The sequence below is a fragment of the Oncorhynchus tshawytscha genome, linkage group LG13 (assembly GCF_018296145.1).
Source record: "Oncorhynchus tshawytscha isolate Ot180627B linkage group LG13, Otsh_v2.0, whole genome shotgun sequence".
Taxonomy (NCBI): Eukaryota; Metazoa; Chordata; class Actinopteri; order Salmoniformes; family Salmonidae; genus Oncorhynchus; species Oncorhynchus tshawytscha.
The window spans coordinates 34,612,226-34,632,129 of NC_056441.1; the positions used below are offsets into that span (position 1 = coordinate 34,612,226).

The 19,904-nt window shown below is 39.6% G+C and overlaps 2 protein-coding genes and 1 long non-coding RNA gene across 18 annotated transcripts in view; 1 reads left to right on the forward strand and 2 right to left on the reverse strand.

The window, feature by feature from the left end:
• LOC112264766 (ATPase family AAA domain-containing protein 2) overlaps positions 1–7,670 on the reverse strand; it is a 46,450-nt gene extending 38,780 nt beyond the window's left edge. For 2 of the 13 annotated variants that reach the window (XM_042295565.1, XM_042295560.1), the window contains exons 1-2: positions 7,292–7,670; positions 495–2,852 (exon numbers count right to left, since the gene is read on the reverse strand). The gene's annotated coding sequence lies outside the window, so the exon portion shown is untranslated. Of the gene's footprint in view, positions 1–428; positions 2,853–7,291 lie in introns of all 13 variants that reach the window. The other 11 variants (XM_042295564.1, XM_042295566.1, XM_042295563.1 and 8 more) reach the window with 10 other exon arrangements.
• Positions 4,880–6,178, forward strand: LOC121839061. Its single transcript, XR_006078607.1, has 2 exons — positions 4,880–5,820; positions 5,949–6,178. It is a non-coding gene; the product is annotated as an uncharacterized LOC121839061 (long non-coding RNA).
• Positions 7,671–11,384: 3,714 nt separating the features above from the next.
• Positions 11,385–17,938, reverse strand: LOC112264767 (major histocompatibility complex class I-related gene protein). Of its 4 annotated transcripts, none has more exons than XM_042295567.1 (9): positions 17,863–17,938; positions 15,627–15,899; positions 15,214–15,507; positions 14,831–15,115; positions 14,511–14,633; positions 14,334–14,357; positions 13,935–13,982; positions 13,557–13,586; positions 11,385–11,620 (listed from the first exon to the last, which is right to left on the reverse strand). In XM_042295567.1, exons 1-8 carry the CDS (start codon positions 17,921–17,923, stop codon positions 13,561–13,563), a joined length of 1,134 nt encoding a protein of 377 aa, XP_042151501.1. In that variant the 5' UTR covers positions 17,924–17,938; the 3' UTR covers positions 11,385–11,620; positions 13,557–13,560. The 4 variants fall into 4 exon arrangements, with proteins under 4 accessions (XP_042151501.1, XP_024297354.1, XP_042151502.1 ...); XM_024441586.2 differs by lacking the exon at positions 17,863–17,938 and adding an exon at positions 17,305–17,588; XM_042295568.1 differs by lacking the exon at positions 13,557–13,586.
• Between the last annotated feature and the right edge of the window lie 1,966 nt (positions 17,939–19,904).

A 19,904-nucleotide genomic window follows, 5' to 3' on the forward strand; every position in this document is an offset into this window, starting at 1 on the left:
AAAAATGAAAGCCCTAAAAACCCTCCTCATGCTTTCGCCCAGTCTTCCCCGTCAGACCACAGGATCCAAGAGGTGTTCGTTCCCAAGCCATGTCATTTTCACTTTGTTCCCCATCTCCTTCCTCCTCCATTGCCACCTGATAGGCACGTCACCTAATAGGCAAATGCGTATCCCTAATCAACGCTACATCCTCTTGAGGTAACCCAGCACTGTACATGCTTTCACATCAATGCCTCCAGAATGTTGTCCACTGTACAATTACCCCAACATCTATCCTTTCATCTGATGCATTAACCAATAAGGCAACTAACCAAACCCAACTATGGTGGTTAAAGTAGCTCCCAACCTATCTGTATGTCTATAGTGGAATCTAATCTTTCTCTCTCTCTTTAGCTCCACTTCCTCTGTCACTGCGTCTTCAAGCTCACCCATTATGCAGCTGGACCTCACTTCACGTGAGAAGGGTGAACCCACTGAGGAGAGATGATCTTTACCATTGCAGGTGCTGTAAGGAGTACTGTGTGTGGACCAGACCAACGCTGTCCCAACACCCCCTCCTGGTGTATCTTGATGTACACTCAATCTCCAGAATTCAGCCCGTGCTCTCAGTTATCTCCTGCTCCTCATGTGCCGCTTCCACCTGGGAATATACACATTGCAACGCACGGGTCATTTCCTGACAACAGACTCTCCCTACAATGCTACTACAGTAACCCCTGCTACTACTTACACTGCCCATGACGCCCACCTCAAAATCCCCAATTTGCGCCGTAGTCCAATTCCATGCGGTCACTTTCGCCTCCTTCAGTTATTGTCCCTATAGTGACTGCAGTGAGAATAACTACTGCATGGAATCTGTCAAGTGTTCGCTGTCTTTTTGGCTGTTATAAATGGGAAAGAGATCAACGATGTTGGAAGAATATCCAACCTGACAAAACTCTGAGTCACCGGTTTCCTGAAAGTGTCTGAAATGCCAACACTGTCTCTGCTACTTTCACCATGATCTGGGTATGTGTAATAGTCCCTACATTGTGCAGTTAGCTGTCCTCCCTCTCCTACGAGCTATCTCCTGTAACAATATACATAGTCTATGGGCATGATACCACTATCACCCCGACCTCAATTACTAAGCCCCCACAGATCTCCACAGTCACATTCTATCCCACCTAACAGCCTTATGTAAACCTTCTGTCTCAAACGCAGACCTCATGTGTACCTCGCCTCCTGCTACAGATAATTACACATATATCGTTCCATCTAACCCATAACATGTGATCACTACCCCTAATGCACTTCTAAAGTTATAAACATACTTAAATATTCTCAAATCAATTAGGCAATGTATGTCAGTCCCTCCTCTGGAACAATGATCACTCTATGTTCCACGAAACCTAAAAACATATTGACTTAAACAGGGAAGAGAGAAAATACATGTTTAATCATTTCACACCACCCTTGATGCTACTACAACTGGGGACAGAACCGCCAGTCCTTTACGTGTTATGCCCATGTCATGCTGGTCTCCATGCCCGTCTCCTTCATTTTCATCCTTGGGTGTTAACGCAAGACACAGACTATGAGCTTTGTATGCAATTAATTGTACCGTATCATCGAGCAATCTATATGTATTGATGCGATTTAACATAAAAATTCTGATGACATGGTTAAAAAAAAATGGAATTAAATAAATAGTTGACCCAAGCAATCATCTAGTGTTCTCTAGCAACCTTCCTATTGGAGGACACTTAAAGATAAGGTTTTTACAGCCTCCCTAGGCCTAATACATTTGGGCAGTGCACCCACCCCTCACAGTTTGAGAGCAACTCTCTCACTGTAGCCGAATCCTAGCTAAAAACATTTTTTTAATTATCCAACCCAAATTTAGAAAGACTCAAAGTAAAGCACTAAAGACTGTCAATGGCTCTAATTCGAGCTTCTCAAACTAGCACACATCATCACGGTTAGCATGTAGAATGTATAAACGGGACCTTTTATTGCCGGTAATAACACTTCTCATTACAACCCCCCCTTTGTCCCTGTTTTCCTGTTTCGATTTGCATGGTAATGAAATATTGGTATCTGAATGCACTCTTAGTCTAAATCGTTCGCAGTGTGTAGACCTTCCTTAATACACCCCCCCCCTCCCCTCCTCCTGGCACTTCCTCCTTCCCAACGGCACATTTGTAACTCTTGCCTGTCACATTTGATGGCCATTGGTAATGCCCCGATTTCAATATAAAGTCATCCGTTTCTCCCACATACAAGAGTCTCTCACCTGAGCCGCTACCACCATTCTGTCTGGTCCATTTCTCCCACCAGTTTGAATGTTATCTCTCCATGCTCACTCCACATGCGCGGTCTCAGGACTCATGGCACAGTCCTTCCGCCCGTACCCAGGTTAATGGCTCGGACTCAGATAGGAGTGTTGTTACTATCGCATTGAACGCCTTTGTCGCTCTTTCTTCAGCCGGTTAGGGAGGGTTTTGAGGTTCACACACACTGTTTGTGGTCAAATTATTCCTACCATGCATTAAGACACAATCTGACATCACCTTCCATGATAACCTCAAGAGAGGACAGATCAGAACAAAAGTTTAGTTCAATTAGTTTCTGATTCAGGAAATCCAGACAAGCATTGACTATATGACAAATTATTACATTCCCAATTTTCTTAATAACCTTATCTCTACGACAAATGTCAAAGAGCATAACAACATACTGTTACTGTTGAAACCATTTCAAAATGTAGTTCATACTCCCTTATTTTACTGGCGACCTCTCGGAAGAGTTACCAGATCAGGAAGTTAGCACCCTAACCCATGGGGGTATCCCAACAATCCAGCAGACCCAATCTGGTGAAATTTGTATTGCAACAAAAACAAAAGTGAAATCAGTAATACACATCACAATCCATTTGGAGTAACTGTCAACTCTTATTAACATATTTTCCCTTCTATAGGCAGACTGAACAAAATACATTTTTGTCCTTACCCAAAGACCAGAGCCCCAGGAAACTGGTAATTACCCCTTTGAACACGTTTCACATTGTGATTCAAAAACTAACCACACTGCATGTTAACTCAAAAATAATTCAATTGAATAACCAATCAACTTAGATTTACGACTCCATGAGGAAATAATAGTATCTCATAAAGTAATGGTAAAATAGAATAGAGACTGGTGTTTCTTATTCATTTTATAATTCAATCCCACCTGTTTCGATCATTTCTAATGAGATTGATCAGGCCTCACCAGAAAGTCAGGATACAGGGCATTCAACACCATTTAAATATTTCCTATCCATTTTCTTTCCCTGTCCTTCACAAACCCTTCACAGACATTTCAAGCATTTCCAACATTCTGCATACTCAATTTAAAACCAAATTGAAAAGATCCCACAAAATAAATCCCACGGTATCCGGTAAGTTGTGCTGGTGTGTGTGGTAAATCGTAGGTCAAAAACCCACATGAACAGGCTTTACTTATCTGGGAACTCCGTTTATGGCCTAATCCAGATACTTTAATACTTAAAACTGACGAATATCACTAACTGCTCTCCCCAAGACCACAGTCTCAGGGAACATTCACTTCACTCGGGCATAATAGAGGGGGGTTGCACTACCCGGTTCTGCACATGCGCAGATCAAATACACAGCTGGAACGCTGATTAAGCTGAACATGTCCTAATAACTCGAAAGATTGCTCAGAAAAACAGGTGTTTTAATCGGCGTATGTTTACTTCGATTATGACCTTACGCCGATTAAGATAAGCAGAGTAAGGTGTTTACATGACTGCCATACTCGGCCTTCTGCCATAATCAGTTTAATATCGAATTATTAGTGTGCATGTAAACTACTTATTGTTTCATGGGTAAGAACTAAGATTCATATGTTGTCAAGTATCCCATGTGTTTTGTTTCGGAGGTAAAGAAAATCTCTTTGCAATGAATTATTGGACACCTTTTTAGACATTAACACTAATGTCACGGCCGTGAAAGGAAGTGGACCAAAGTGCACCGTGGTGAGTGTATATTTCTCTTTTTATTTAAAATGTCGCCAACAAAACAAGAAACGAAAAACAACCGTGAAGCTTACAGTGCTAAGTGCCACAAACAAAGTTAACTACCCACACTGAAGGAGGGAAAAGGGCTACCTAAGTATGATTCCCAATCCGAGACAATGATAGACTGTGCTTTGTGGGGGCTGTGCTTTGGCAAAGTGGGTGGGGTTATATCCTTCCTGTTTGGCCCTGTCCGGGGGTGTCCTCGGATGGGGCCACAGTGTCTCCTGACCCCTCCTGTCTCAGCCTCCAGTATTTATGCTGCAGTAGTTTATGTGTTGGGGGGGCTAGGGTCAGTTTGTTATATCTGGAGTATTTCTCCTGTCCTATTCGGTGTCCTGTGTGAATTTAAGCGTGCTCTCTCTAATTCTCTCTTTCTCTCTCTCGGAGGACCTGAGCCCTAGGACCATGCCTCAGGACTACCTGACATGATGACTCCTTGCTGTCCCCAGTCCACCTGGCCATGCGGCTGCTCCAGGTTCAACTGTTCTGCCTTATTATTATTCGACCATGCTGGTCATTTATGAACATTTGAACATCTTGGCCATGTTCTGTTATAATCTCCACCCGGCACAGCCAGAAGAGGACTGGCCACCCCACATAGCCTGGTTCCTCTCTAGGTTTCTTCCTAGGTTTTGGCCTTTCTAGGGAGTTTTTCCTAGCCACCGTACTTCTACACCTGCATTGCTTGCTGTTTGGGGTTTTAGGCTGGGTTTCTGTACAGCACTTTAAGATATCAGCTGATGTACGAAGGGCTATATAAATAAATTTGATTTGATTTGATAGACAGCTGTCCCTGATTGAGAACCATACCCTGCCGAAACATAGAAAACAAAACATAGAATGCCCACCCCACATCACACCCTGACCTAACCAAATAGAGAAATAAAACATCTCTCTAAGGTCAGGGCGTGACAACTAAGGGCACGATTCAATCTGTAGCGATCATGCAGAATATCAGCGTTGTAAAGCAGTTCGCAATTAAAAGGGAAATCTGTCGTTGCTACATGCATTTTTGGACTTATAAATTCATTATACATACCATACCCATTGATCCTTCAAGAATATAACTTATAAATGCCTCACAAATAAAGGCCAAGTTCACAATTTGTGTGATTTATTTTTCATCAGGGTTCTGCAGCACCCTCAGCAGACCTACTTCACCCGGCTATGTGCCTATAGGCTCTGGGCCTATATAACACTCAATACTGTATATCTGTATCTAATTAAAGAGTGATAATATTATATTTCCCTGTGATAAAGGAGGGCGCTAGCAGCACTGACTCTGGTAATGTTATTCAAAAGTATTGCCAGTTATTTTATTGTATATTTCTTAAGTACATAGTGAATGCAGTTGAAACTATGGAAGTGCTGATGTTAGTTCTGCTGTTCCAGGTCAAGGCAGCAACGAACGTCTAGACAGGGAGGCAATGCTGGCTAATGGAGGTAATATAATTTATCATTGTTATTCTTTTTTTATACAATCGTGGCCTCCCATCTCATTCTTAAAAGTTGCAGTTTTTTTTATGTTGATTGTATAACAAACCGTATCTGAGCACTTAACAGATTTGGTGCCAGCAGCCATACCACCCTGCATCCAACTACAGGCCTTGACACTACAAACCATATATTAACCAACATCCCCAAACATCCCAACAAATATCAACATCGAGAGACTACATGGACATGTAACAATAACACACCACTACTATGTATTTCTTTAGGTTCATGAAATGGGTCCTTGTCCACCCACGACTCTGGTAATATTGAACTTCTACTGTAATTCATAGAGTTATCTGTAGAATTCCTACTGTTACTGCAGCTATAGCCCTGAGTATAAAAAGCAAGCACCCATTCCCATAATGACTTTCTCTCTCTATTCCCTCAGACATTAAAGTGACTGACAGCGCATCCAAACCAAAGAACGTGTGATTCTGTTTTGTTAATCAACAAACACTGTGAATCTGGATGTATTCCTTTTCAAGCATTTACCATTCTGTTCAGATAAGCTTGGAAATGAAGGGATTAGTTTATGATCGTTTTGATCTTTTGAAAATCGGAGTGGGATTCCTTGTCAGAATAAAATGTGCCAAAATAAATGTGTTTTCACATGAATAACATTTTTGTGAATCACATTTTAGATATAGAAAATGAACATGTGTGTTTTCATGTTTTTCTTACCAGATGTATTGGTGCTGGAACCATAATTAGATTTCTATTGTACAGTTAGTTTACATAACCAACCAAACTTGTTTGACCAGTTCCATGAGGAAAGCCTGGAGCTCACCTGGTTGTGAAAGCCAAGGTGCACTGTTGTCACAATGTCCAGTTCACCTGGAAATTTGAAGCACTTTATTTAGGCATATTATTATTCTTATTCTTATTTTCCGACCGTTAAACATTCATGTGTGCGTTCAAAAGGTATTTCGTCATACTTTTGTTCCTTTTTGCGACACTTTCGACGGTGGACAGCGGTAAGAATATTTATTTCTGTAAATGAAATGTTTTTTTGCCGAGTTGCTAAGTAAAAAAGAAAATCATATGGAGAAATTATTATTTTGACAATTCATGTTCAATTATTGTATCATGTGAAAATGTTATGTTTATGGAGAAATAGTTCCAATCGTTTTTCAACAGGGGATTTTAGACACACTTAAAATAAGGGCTGTGTTTCGTATAGGCTTAGCTGGCGTGACGTAAATTTCTTTCGGACAAGGTGATTTTTATCAATATATTCAGCTCTATTTACTCTCAGATTCTAAATGCTAATTAGCATCAAAGTAGATATCATTGCAAGACTACAAATCCCTGCAAACTCTATAGCACGTCCTCTCTAACTGACACCTTTGCTAACAGGTAAATGTAAAGAAATGTAGCAAATGTATTCATTGTTACGTTTAGCTAACATTAGATAGTTAATCCAGAGATTATTTTCAGCAGTTTCGTCCATATCGTCGTTGAATTTGTAGTTCTTTATGATAGCCACATTAACAGCTACTTCACATTTCATTTGTTGCGGGTAAATACAGGCAAATATATTGATAAACGTCACCTGACCGAGATTTACTGTTGTCAAAACGTCACGCCAGGGTAAAGTCTACCAAAACACATCCCTTCTGTTAACTGGTTATAAAATCCCCTATTGGGAAAACCATTGGAACCATTTCCCTGTTTGAACGCTAGGTTTTATGATTCATGCTGAGGTACTCTACAGAAGAGGGATTGACTCACCTATGGTATGGTCAAATCCAGTCTTTGCATTGTACTTAGAAGTTGATCAATTATCTTGGAGTTTTAGTAAAATATCAACAGTAGACTATGTAGTGATACAAATGCAGGTGCGGTCCATCACCAGTGTTGTTGTGCCTCATGCTCTCCACCAGGATATCGACATTAACTTTGAACTGCTCCTTGCTCTAGCGTGACTGAGTGCCTTTCCCCCAGTAGTCTGCTGGCAGCTTCTCCCTCATCCAATCCTGTTTGGGAATCTTCTTCTTTGACACACTGTCATAGTAATCACTGTTTGATGAATAATAAACTCATGGCAGTGAATTCACGGATATCAGGCAATTCTACTGGTTTGACAGGGCAGTGTAGATGTAGCTCAGCGACCATTTCTCTAATGGTTACAAAATGCAGCAAATGGGTTAGTCACAACTCCTGGGTAGAGATGTAAAAGAAGTGAGGAGGCAGTGATGGGAATTTAAAAACAAGGTATGAGTATTGATAATTGTAAGCATAGTAACATCAATCATTGTCTTGGTATGAAATCTAGACTACCCGATCAATCAATCCATTATTTTATTGAAACTTTGTTTAATTCAATTATGTATTCGACTAATTTGTTAGTCTAATGAAAGAGACTAAATAAGACTAAACAGAGACTAAGAACTTTTATGTGCCAGTCATACTATATAGTCTTGTCATCTGACACCTGGCAGTTCCAACTGTTTTATGTTGCCAGGTTAAAAAACATTCTCCTGTGTGTAATCAATGGAACTTGCCAACAGCAACAAGGAAACATTGCAATATAAGGACCTTCAAACCTATCCTACCATTAAACAAAAATATGGAGTTGTCATCAATAATATGAACATAACATTAAAATATAAATAATATGAACAAAGCATTATATTTCATTCAACCAACATAATAGGCTAGTAATTCAAAATTAAGTTTATTATTAATTTGAAAAATAATGTAGGATATATATATATATATATATATATATATATATATATATATATATATATACACACACACACACACACACACACACACACACACAGTGGGGAGAACAAGTATTTGATACACTGCCGGTTTGGCAGGTTTTCCTACTTACAAAGCATGTAGAGGTCTGTAATTTTTTATCATAGGTACACTTCAACTGTGAGAGACGGAATCTATAACAAAAATCCAGAAAATCACATTGTATGATTTTTAAGTAATTAATTAGCATTTTATTGCATGACACAAGTATTTGATCACCTACCAACCAGTAAGAATTCTGGCTCTCACAGACCTGTTCGTTTTTCTTTAAGAAGCCCTCCTGTTATCCACTCATTACCTGTATTAACTGCACCTGTTTGAACTCGTTACGTGTATAAAAGACACCTGTCCACACACTCAATCAAACAGACTCCAACCTCTCCACAATGGCCAAGACCAGAGAGCTGAGTAAGGACATCAGGGATAAAATTGTAGACCTGCACAAGGCTGGGGATGGGCTACAGGACAATAGGCAAGCAGCTTGGTGAGAAGGCAACAACTGTTGGCGCAATTATTAGAAAATGGAGGAAGTTCAAGATGACGGTCAATCACCCTCAGTCTGGGGCTCCATGCAAGATCTCACCTCGTGGGGCATCAATGATCATGAGGAAGGTGAGTGATCAGCCCAGAACTACACGGCAGGACCTGGTCAATTACCTGTAGAGAGCTGGGACCACAGTCTCAAAGAAAACCATTAGTAACACACGCACGCAAGGTCCCCATGCTCAAGCCAGTGCATGTCCAGGCCCATCTGAAGTTTGCCAATGACCATCTGGCTGATCCAGAGGAGGAATGGGAGAAGGTCATGTGGTCTGATGAGACAAAAATAGAGCTTTTTGGTCTAAACTCCACTCGCCGTGTTTGGAGGAAGAAGAAGGATGAGTACAACCCCAAGAACACCATCCCAACCGTGAAGCATGGAGGTGGAAACATCATTCTTTGGGGATGCTTTTCTGCAAAGGGGACAGGACGACTGCACCGTATTGAGGGGAGGATGGATGGGGCCATGTATCGCGAGATCTTGGCCAACAACCTCCTTCCCTCAGTAAGAGCATTGAAGATGGGCAACTAAGGAGTGGCTCCGTAAGAAGCATCTCAAGGTCCTGGAGTGGCCTAGCCAGTCTCCAGACCTGAACCCAATAGAAAATCTTTGGAGGGAGCTGAAAGTCCGTATTGCCCAGCGACAGCCACAAAACCTGAAGGATCTGGAGAAGGTCTGTATGGAGGAGTGGGCCAAAATCCCTGCTGCAGTGTGTGCAAACCTGGTCAAGAACTACAGGAAACGTATGATCTCTGTAATTGCAAACAAAGGTTTCTGTACCAAATATTAAATTCTGCTTTTCTGATGTATCAAATACTTATGTCATGCAATAAAATGCAAATGAATTACTTAATCATACAATGTGTTTTTCTGGATTTTTGTTTTAGATTCCGTCTCTCACAGTTGAAGTGTACCTATGATAAAAAAATTACAGACCTCTACATGCTTTAAGTAGGAAAACCTGCAAAATCGGCAGAGTATCAAATATTTGTTCTCCCCACTGTGTATATATACATACACACACACACACAGTGGGGAGAACAAGTATTTGATACAAATATTAAATACTGAATTCTGATTTATTGACGTTGAATTGTACCTATGATAAAAATTACAGACCTCTACATGCTTTGTAAGTAGGAAACACTGACGATTTTGCAGGTTATCAAATACTTGTTCTCCCCACTGTGTGTGATTTATATATATATGGCTCTGCCAAGAGCTTTCATTTTCACTTATGAAACATTTTCTAGAAGTAAAATCCTTCTTACTGCTGTTCACTGTTGAAAGTGTCCCAAACAAGAGCAAAACTACAACAAAATATATTTTGAACCCTCGCATGTATTGTATGACCCTAAAATATACAAATATTTTGTGTCTAATTCAGGTCTGCCCCACAATGCTACGCCTGTGTGCTCTTAGCTTTCCCTAACAAGTAAAGTCCAATGTTGATGTTGATCATTAAGTTGAACAGGTGTTATACAAAGTCCAAAGTCTCTTCTGATGCAACTGTACTTCATAAGCAATAGTCAAACCTTGTCTTTGCACACCATTCATAATCAGAATTATGTGCAAATGCGCTGTTGCTTACAATTCTGTTATCATTAGCCACTACTATCCTCCTGTAGATAAATTCACGTGGAACAGGCTATACTTTTGGAACTTTTAAACTAAATGTTGGCATGTACTGTTGAATACATGGTAGACCCTATTTTGAATTATAGAATGTGCAAAAAAGTGGCTTTTATTATTTATTTTGTATTTTTTTTCTTCAGAATAACAAATCATACAGGATGTTTGAAAAGCAGTACAGGTTACATACATTGTGTATGTGAATGCGATGCAAAATGTATTAAATCATTTGGTGAATGCATTTAGTCCACAGGTAGGATGCATAACACTAGAGACCCTATTCATTAAAAAAAACACTGACTAGGTTTCTGGCATAAAAGAGAAAATATTTTTGTCTTGACCTTCAAGGCTGCATGTTAGAATTATTTGTGTTCTCCATAAATCAATGTTTAAAATGTGATATTAAAAGAAACTTCACTGTATATTAATTCAAGAGTGTAGCTTTGTCTTAGCCTGGTAACCCAGTGAACGGTTATGAAATGGGCCCTAGGTTGAAATAAAAATCATAACAAATGATATTTCAAGTAATATTTTGATTAACAAATAAGCACATTTTCTCTAACACGTTTGTGTGTTTCATGAGTGTTTTTACCATATTGTATATCTTGTTTTAATATCCTGCAAATATATGTAAAAATTGTGTTGTATATTGTAGAGCATTGTTCATATTTAGAGTATTTACAATGTTTGTCTATAACTCTTTTGAAATGTTACTTAAAATATGAGCATGTCATTAATTGGCCAATTGGCTTATATAAGCCTGATCAAGTACAAATCTAGTTATAATCCCTGAAGAATGATACAATTACCTTAAAGATGCCTCTCCATACAGTAATATCCACTGTAACAGTAAAACAATGAAATGTACGACAACCCAAACGGTGCCTAACCACCCCACTTATGAGACTTTATTTGGAAGCAAGTACTTACTTAAGAACAGCAAAAACCATTAAATGCAGCAGTTTTTAGCACATTGAATCAAAGTAACTATAATTTCCATCACTAGTTTATAAGATTGAAACTGAACAGTGTTATCAATAGCCATCCAATAAAATTGTGAAATGAATTAACATTCCTTCGTGGTCCGGCAGTTTGGCCACCAATGGTCATCTATCCACCTGCACATAATTAGACAACATGGAAAAGATGGGCATTATTAGATTGAACAGTGGAAAATGTAGTTACACTGATTAGTTATTGTTACTGACATGGAAAAACAACTCTCAACCAACAATGTCAGACAAAGCAGTCATCTAAATTACTGCAAAATCTATTTAAACTAAATTAATTATAGGTTACTTGTATCACATAGCTTTTTATTTTATTTTAACTAACCATGAAGTAATACATTTGTAAAATAACTGTCCATAAAGATGATACAGTAATTTGATATTGCCCAACATCTGGCCACCCCAAAAATGTTAATGTTAATGAAACATATGCTGATTGTGTTGTAAGTAAACAATGTTTTTTAGTGTATATGTGATTGATAATAGTGCCTTGTTCTGTTCTCTGGCATACTGTAACTCAGATTTCCTTGCATGTTTATTATCATACTAACATTGCTTGTCTTATAGAGTAACCAAGGAAACCTTTGGACTATGGTGAATGATCACACAGAATCTCTCATATTGGGGTCAGCCATGTTCTCAATGTTTTGAGAACAGCAAAACCAAAATCTACAATCACTTGGCTAGTATTTACACATACTTGTAGAACTCATTATGAATACATTTATGTGTAATTTACTATCAACTTTCTGAAGCAACACCTAACCTAATTGATTTAGTGTATTTGTGTGATTGAAGACTGTTGTCTTACCTTGCTATTTCCTTTTAACCCCATTACAGCCACTCCATTGCCATTAGTATTGCCATCTGTATACTTGTATACCATTGCCATCTGTATACCTCTGGCCCTTCTTTGGACACTGTGTTAACTAACCTCCAGACGAGCTTCAATACCATACAACTCTCCTTCCGTGGCCTCCAACTGCTCTTAAATGCAAGTGAAACTAAATGCATGCTCTTCAACCGATCGCCAGCAATCACTACTCTGGACGGTTCTGACTTAGAATATGTGGACAACTACAAATACCTAGGTATCTGGTTAAACTATGAACTCTCCTTCCAGACTCACATTAAGCATCTCCAATCCAAAATTAAATCTAGAATTGGCTTCCTATTTCGCAACAAAGCATCCTTCACTCATGCTGCCAAAAATACCCTTGTAAAACTGACTATCCAGCCGATCCTTGACTTCGGCGATGTTATTTACAAAATAGCCTCCAACACTCTACTCAGCAAATTGGATGCACTCTTTCACAGTGCCATCTGTTTTGTCACCAAAGCCCCATATACTACCCACTATTGTGACCTGTATGCTCTTGTTGGCTGGCCCTCGCTTCAAATTCGTCGCCAAACCCACTGGCTCCAGGTCATCTATAAGGCCTTGCTAGGTAAAGCCCTGTTTTATCTCAGCTCACTGGTCACCATAGCAGCACCCACCTGTAGCACGCGCTCCAGCAGGTATATTTCACTGGTCACCCCCAAAGCCCATTCCTCCTTTGGCCGCCTTTCCTTCCAGTTCTCTGCTACCAATGATTGGAACGAATTACACAAATCATTGAAGCTGGAGACTCATATCTCCCTCACTAACTTTAAGCACCAGCTGTCAGAGCAGCTCACAGATCACTGCACCTGCCCATCTGTAAATAGCCCATCCAACTACCTCATCCCCATACTGTTGATTTTTTATTTATTTTTTGCTCCTTTGCACCCCAGTATCTCTACTTGCACATTCATATTTTGCACATCTATCATTCCAGTGTTTAATTGCTAAATTGTCATTATTTCACCACTATGGCCTATTTATTGCCTACCTCCCTTATCTTACCTCATTTGCACACACTGTATATATATATACTTTTTCTCTATCGTGTTATTGACTGTTTGTTTATTCCATGTGTAACTTTGTGTTGTTTGTGTCGCACTGCTTTGCTTTATCTTGGTCAGGTAGCAGTTGTAAATGAGAACTTGTTCCCAACTAGCTTACCTGGTTACAATAAAGGTGAAATTAAATTAGCTGAAGGAAAAACAGAGGAAGATGTCAGTAGATGTTTGAATGTATAGCTACAATACAATTCTAGTGTCTCATGTGGCTCAGTTGGTAGAGTGTGGCACTTGCAACACCAGGGTTGTGGATTCGATTCCTACGGGGGACCAGTACTAGAAATGGTATACCCTTACTACTTACTGTAAGTCGCTCTGGATAAGAGCATCTGTAAAATGTTAAATTATAAAACGCAGCCTTTTTAGTTAGTTTTGTGTACATTGTATGTCCGTCACAGAAAAGCAACTTTCCTTGAGGCAACACCTAACTTCATGTACTGTCATTTGATTAGTTGTGGCATTACAGACTTTGTTGCCTTACCATATTCTAAAGTGTTCACTCCAGAAAATGCCACTCCATTGCCAGTAGCTGGAAAAACACAATCTAAAGTTTCAGTACATTGAAAAAACATAATTATCTGTGACTTTCAAAAGTAATTTTAAATAAATGTATTCGGTGCAACCACTCTCTTCAGAAGAGGATCATGTAATGAGTGTCTTAAATAGGCCTTATTTTTCAGAACCAAAAAGTATATCTAAACACAGTACATTCTTGATTGTTACATAGGGTTTCTTTACAATTGGATGAACAGTTAGTTTTGATATAAAAGCATCATGTTGTCCTTACAACTAGTGTCAAAAGTATGTTATACGTAACAATTTGACCGTTATGTTGATAAATGACATGTATACAGACCGAGGGAGATGCTGTGATACTAACCTGTAGTTTTCAAGCCAGGAAACACTTTGATGTGTAAAGAGAAAAATACATAGAAATGTTATAATGCATATGGATTTAGGCCGTAGTTCCCACCTTTCATAGCAGTACCGTTGATTAATCTTTTCTTAACATTTAACAAAAACAAAAACATTTGAATTGATATAAATCAAGACCTACCAATTGTCCCGCTTTTGTGCAGAACAAACAGGACCACCGAAATCAAGATCAGAACTACAATAATGGCGATGACTGCCCCAATGACTACAGCAGTGCCACTACTGCAATCACAACATTCTCCATCTGCAAAACAAAAGGCAGAGTATTTATAAAAAGCAACAATATGTAACCAGAAGCTAATTTCAGTTTCATTCCTGCTTCACTTGCTAAGCTGTTGTTAGTATGCTGTTCAGTTAAAATTAAGATTGTTTCCTGTGTCAATAACACTAAACCATATTAACCATCAATAACAACACTAAACCAAATTAGCCATACTTTACCCCATTTTACCACAATTGGCTTCTTCAAAGTTCTATGGTCGACATAACATTCATAAGTTTCCTTATCTGCCTCTGGGATCTGCACACTCATCCTGATCTGGTAGGTGTCATCATCATTGGGTAGGACTCCTGTAGACTGCACTCCATCACGTTCGGTCAATGGAACACCATTCTTCTTAATTTGCATAATCACATCTTTGGGATAGAAACCTGTGGCCATGCAGGTCAGTCTTACATGTCCTGCAGTTTTGGCCTTTTTAGCAAATTCATAGACCCTTGGAGGGGCTAAAGAGGGAATAAATGGAGAACATTAATATTATTTCTGATCTCATATGTACAAATGGTTGTTTTTGTTTGTTAGGCTATACTATTTAAGTACTCACAATCAGCCCTACTGAATTCTTTGTCCTCATATTTCATGAATTTGGAAAGCCAGTCCACACACTCCTTCTCCAGGTAGCCCTTGGTGTACTGGTTGAGGATCTGGACCCCGTCCCACTTCCTCTTAGTCGGCTGAGCTTGAACAACTGGGGCCACCCACTGCATATTGGCATCATCAAAGGCCAGGAAGTCATCACCATCGTAGCTGTACTGGTCTGTGCCCTTTATGAATTTCAATGTGCCGTCACTCTGTTGGTCAATCTCACAGCCATGTTTCCACTGAAGGATATGCACATCTGAGAGGAAAAACAAATGAAAAAGACAGTCAATGATGACAATATACATGGATAACTAATGACCTACAATTTTAAAAGATTAACGGTGAGCGTAGGACAGATTGCAGATGTTCCCTCACCAGTGCTGTTATGCATCATGCGCTTCATCAAGATATCGACATTAACTTTGAACCACTGCTCCTTGCTCTTGCGTGACTGAGTGCCTTTATCCCAGTAGTCTGCTGGCAGCTTCTCCCTCATCCAGGCCTGTTTGGGAATCTTCTTCTTTGCCACACTGTCATAGTAATCGATCTGTTGGTTGTTCATCAGACCCATGGCAGTGAACTCATGGATTCCAGGCAATTCTAGTGGCTTTGAGAGTGAAGTGTAGATGTAATTCAGGGAGTAGATGTCTGTAGGGAAAACATTTTTAACATTGAGATAATTTGTCTGAATCTGCCTTCTCTCCATGTTACTCAGACTATGCTGTAAAACATGAATAGGAAATGACTGCATGTTAAATATTTATCTATATCATAGATCTGTAACGGCCAACAAAATAATGTATTCAATTAATAGTGTCAGAGAGGCCTTGCATGATGTTGTCTAAATGGTAGGTGGCGTATCAATAACAAATAAGCCCAAACTCATGCATTAGTGAGAAGTGGGACACATTCTGCAACTTAGAAATCAACCTATTTTACCATTTTCCTTTCATATTAATATATTGAAGAGATACTTTGTGATTTTGGGATATGAGGCACTTTATCTACTTCCCCAAAGTCAGGTGAACAAATGTTTATGGCTCTGTGTCCAGAATGAAGGAAGTTAGCATTGGCTTGTGAAACTACCTCTAACGTTAGTGCAACTGCTAAATAGCGTTAGCGCAATGACTAACAATTTTTAGGTACAGCTAGTTAGCATTGGCTCTCAAAAGTACCACTAACTTCCTTCATACTGGACGCATATACCTAAAAAATGGTATCCACAAGTTCATCTGACTCTGGAGAAGTAGATAAAGGGCTTCATTGACAAAATCTTGAAATATCCCTTTAACACAACACCACCCGAACTCAAGTAGTTCGGACCTCTTGGTGTAATGATTAAGGTGTTGGCTTGACAGCTGCTAGATCCAGCTTTGAGTCCCGTTCGGGGCTATCCCCTGGATTCTCTACCATATCAAGAAAATAAATCATATGTATTTCCTTTTTCCTTTGTTCGTGTATTGTTCTTTTGTTGTTGTATAATCGTATTATAAAATTGTATGACCGTCCTTGTCTATCAGTGAGTGTTTAAGTGTTTTGTTAGTTGTCAAGATATGTTGTTTTTTTTGCATCCCAGGATGAGTAACGTTAGCTGCTGCTAAACAAATAAACAAACGTGTGTACAATTGCAGTAGTCATTATCAGTATATAGACTACTGTATAACTGCAAACACATGACAAACATAAAATCTTCTTGGCACATGTTTTACTTTGTGATTTAAAAAAGGAGATAATGCTATGCCTTGTTGGTCTAAGCAAAGTAAAAAAGCTCAATAATGTATGTAATGTTTCCTTACAAATGTGTGTTGTTATTGCACCGTTCCTGGCCTGTAAGTGCGCAATAGCTTTCCAGTAACCGATACGATGGATGGAGAAACGTAAAGGTCGACTACAAATGCTACAATGCAATTACAACAAGTAGACTATTATGCGAATAGACCACAGCAGTATATATATGGTAAGCGATTTTAAAAGTAATATTGTTTTATTATTCTTTTGCCACGCCTGGCTGTAAACGTTTACTTTCACTTTTGATATCGAGTACACAACTTACCGCTTTGGCTCCGGCAAATACATTCTAGTGAAAAATATAAAACAAAAAACATCAAATTAGGTCTATACATCTTTGCTAATTAAACTACAACCGTTTTCTTAAGCTATATCCCCGTTTTAAAAGTATATGAAAAGCCCCTTCACAAATATCTGTTGCCTTCCTTCTTCTGTGTCTTTTTTTTGGCTGACTTACAACCCAAAGGGGTGTTTTGCCGCCGCCAACTGGACCGGTTGAAACCAAAACAAGGTCAAAAGAAAACCCATACGTGATAGGGAAACTAACCTAATCCACCCAAATAAAAATGCTACATTGACAAAACAAAACTCACACTACTTCCTTCTTTCAATTCTCCATATCACCCTTCTCAGGCTCTAGGACCTGAGAGGGTGGTACGGCTTGTAACAATATTCCATGTAACTTCTTCGCAGAATCTTTCTACCCCAGGAACTGTTCTGCCGCTTCCACAATGAGTTTTGTCTTCCTGGACCTTTTCTCCACCTTGGCAGAGCCATTTATCATCATATCTATAAACATCCACCTTCCTAACTTTTTAAATACCTTGGTCCTGCTGGTGAAAGGAAACCCCTGCAGCCTGCAGTGAAGGCCTATCCACAACCATATTACTCTTCAAGTGCACCATTCAAACCCTCAACCCTTTTAACAGCTGCTGCATATGAAATGCCCTGACATGATCGGATATGAAAAGCCAACTGACATTTACTCCTGAGGTGATGACTTGTGGCACCCTCTACAACCACTGATTATTATTTGACCCTGCTGGTCTATGAACATTTGAACATCCTGGCCATGTTCTGTTATAATCTCCACCCGGCACAGCCAGAAGAGGACTGGCCACCCCTCATAGCCTGGTTCCTCTCTAGGTTTCTTCCTAGGTTCTGGTCTTTCTACACAGTACATTTATCTGAGTACATTTTACTCAAATTGAATACAATTATACTCTACAAAAGACAACATTTGGTTCCAGTCTAAATAGAGTAAAAATTACTCTTGTTGCAGAGTTCAATTTTCAGAGTTATTTCTACTCTCTTCAGTGTTTATATTTAACTCTACAAACTGTAATTTACTCTATTTAGAGTAACATGGGAACAACTCTACTGCCAATTCACGCAATATAGAATTGAATATTATCAGTCAAGCATAGCATTTGTACAACTAAACTTAACGTCAAGAAATCAGAAGTCAGTATTTAACAAATAACTTTATTCTTAAATGTAAGACATTTGCAATACATACATCAAAATACTGATAATAAAATTAAATTGTGGACTGAAATGAAATGTTGGTCTCTGTTCACTTTAATACATGTACATAAAAAATCTCAATATTGCAATGTTCATGTGGTTCTTATGGCTTGGGGGTAAAAACTGCCTTTTTGTCTTAGACTTGGCACTCTAGTACTGCTTGTCATGCGGTAGTAGAGAGAACAGTCTATGACTGGGGTGGCTGGGGTCTTTGACCATTTTTATGGCCTTCCTCTGACACCCCCTGGTGTAGAGGTCCTGGATGGCAGGAAGCTTAGCCCCAGTGATGTACTGGGCCGTACGCACTACCCTCTGTAGTGCCTTGCAGTCGGAGGCCGAGCAGTTACTGTACCAGGCAGTGATGCAACCAGTGATGCTCTCGATGTTGCAGCTATAAAACCTTTTGAGGATCTGAGGACCCATGCCAAATATTTTTAGTTTCCTGAGGGGGAATAGGCTTTGTCGTGTCCTCTTCAAGGCGGTCTTGGTGTGTTTGGACCATTCTAGTTTGTTGGTGATGTGGACACCAAGGAAGCTCTTTGGCTGCATTCCAAACACTTTAAAAAAGGCACACCCTCTCCCCTCAGCCCTTTTGTTATTTTTTATGTTTACCCCTTTTTTCTCCCCAATTGGTAGTTACAGTCTTGTCTCATCGCTGTAACTCCTTTACGGACTCAGGAGAGGCAAAGGTCGAGAAAAATATATATATTCTTACAACTCTCATAGGTTTACGAAATTGTAACCCCTGACTGTCACGTTTCTTCAAAATCGAACCCAGAAGCACACCAGGACAAGGAGAGTAGGAAGAAGGTGAGTATTTATTTACAAGTGAATGTGAATGGGTAGATATATCCAGGTGGCATAGCGGGCAGCGGTGGTGAGTTGATGGGAGTAAATAGGTGGATCCAACGTGGAAGTGGAATCCTCCGACGACCAGGCGGGAATGGGGTAAATGATCCGGGTGAGTAACTGAAGACAGAACAAACGGAGGTAAGTTTAAGGCAAGCAATACGTAAAAAACAACAAAACAAATTCTATCCAACTTGAGGCTGATACTATGGCACAACATACTGTTCATGGCTAACGATCCGGCAGGAAATGGATGTCAGGTCCGGGCTTATGAAGAGGAGAGATGGTGATCAGGACCAGGTGTGCAGATAGCTGATGGGATACAGGTGCGGGTAATCAGAACTCCCAACTGGCTACATTGCCCGGCAACCAGACAGGGTGCGTTCCAGGACGCCGGAAAAAACACTCCAGGACAGAACACAGGCAAAAAACTTTACTTTAATGTTATTTTATGTTTAAGAGAAAATATGCTTGTGGTGATGTCCTATG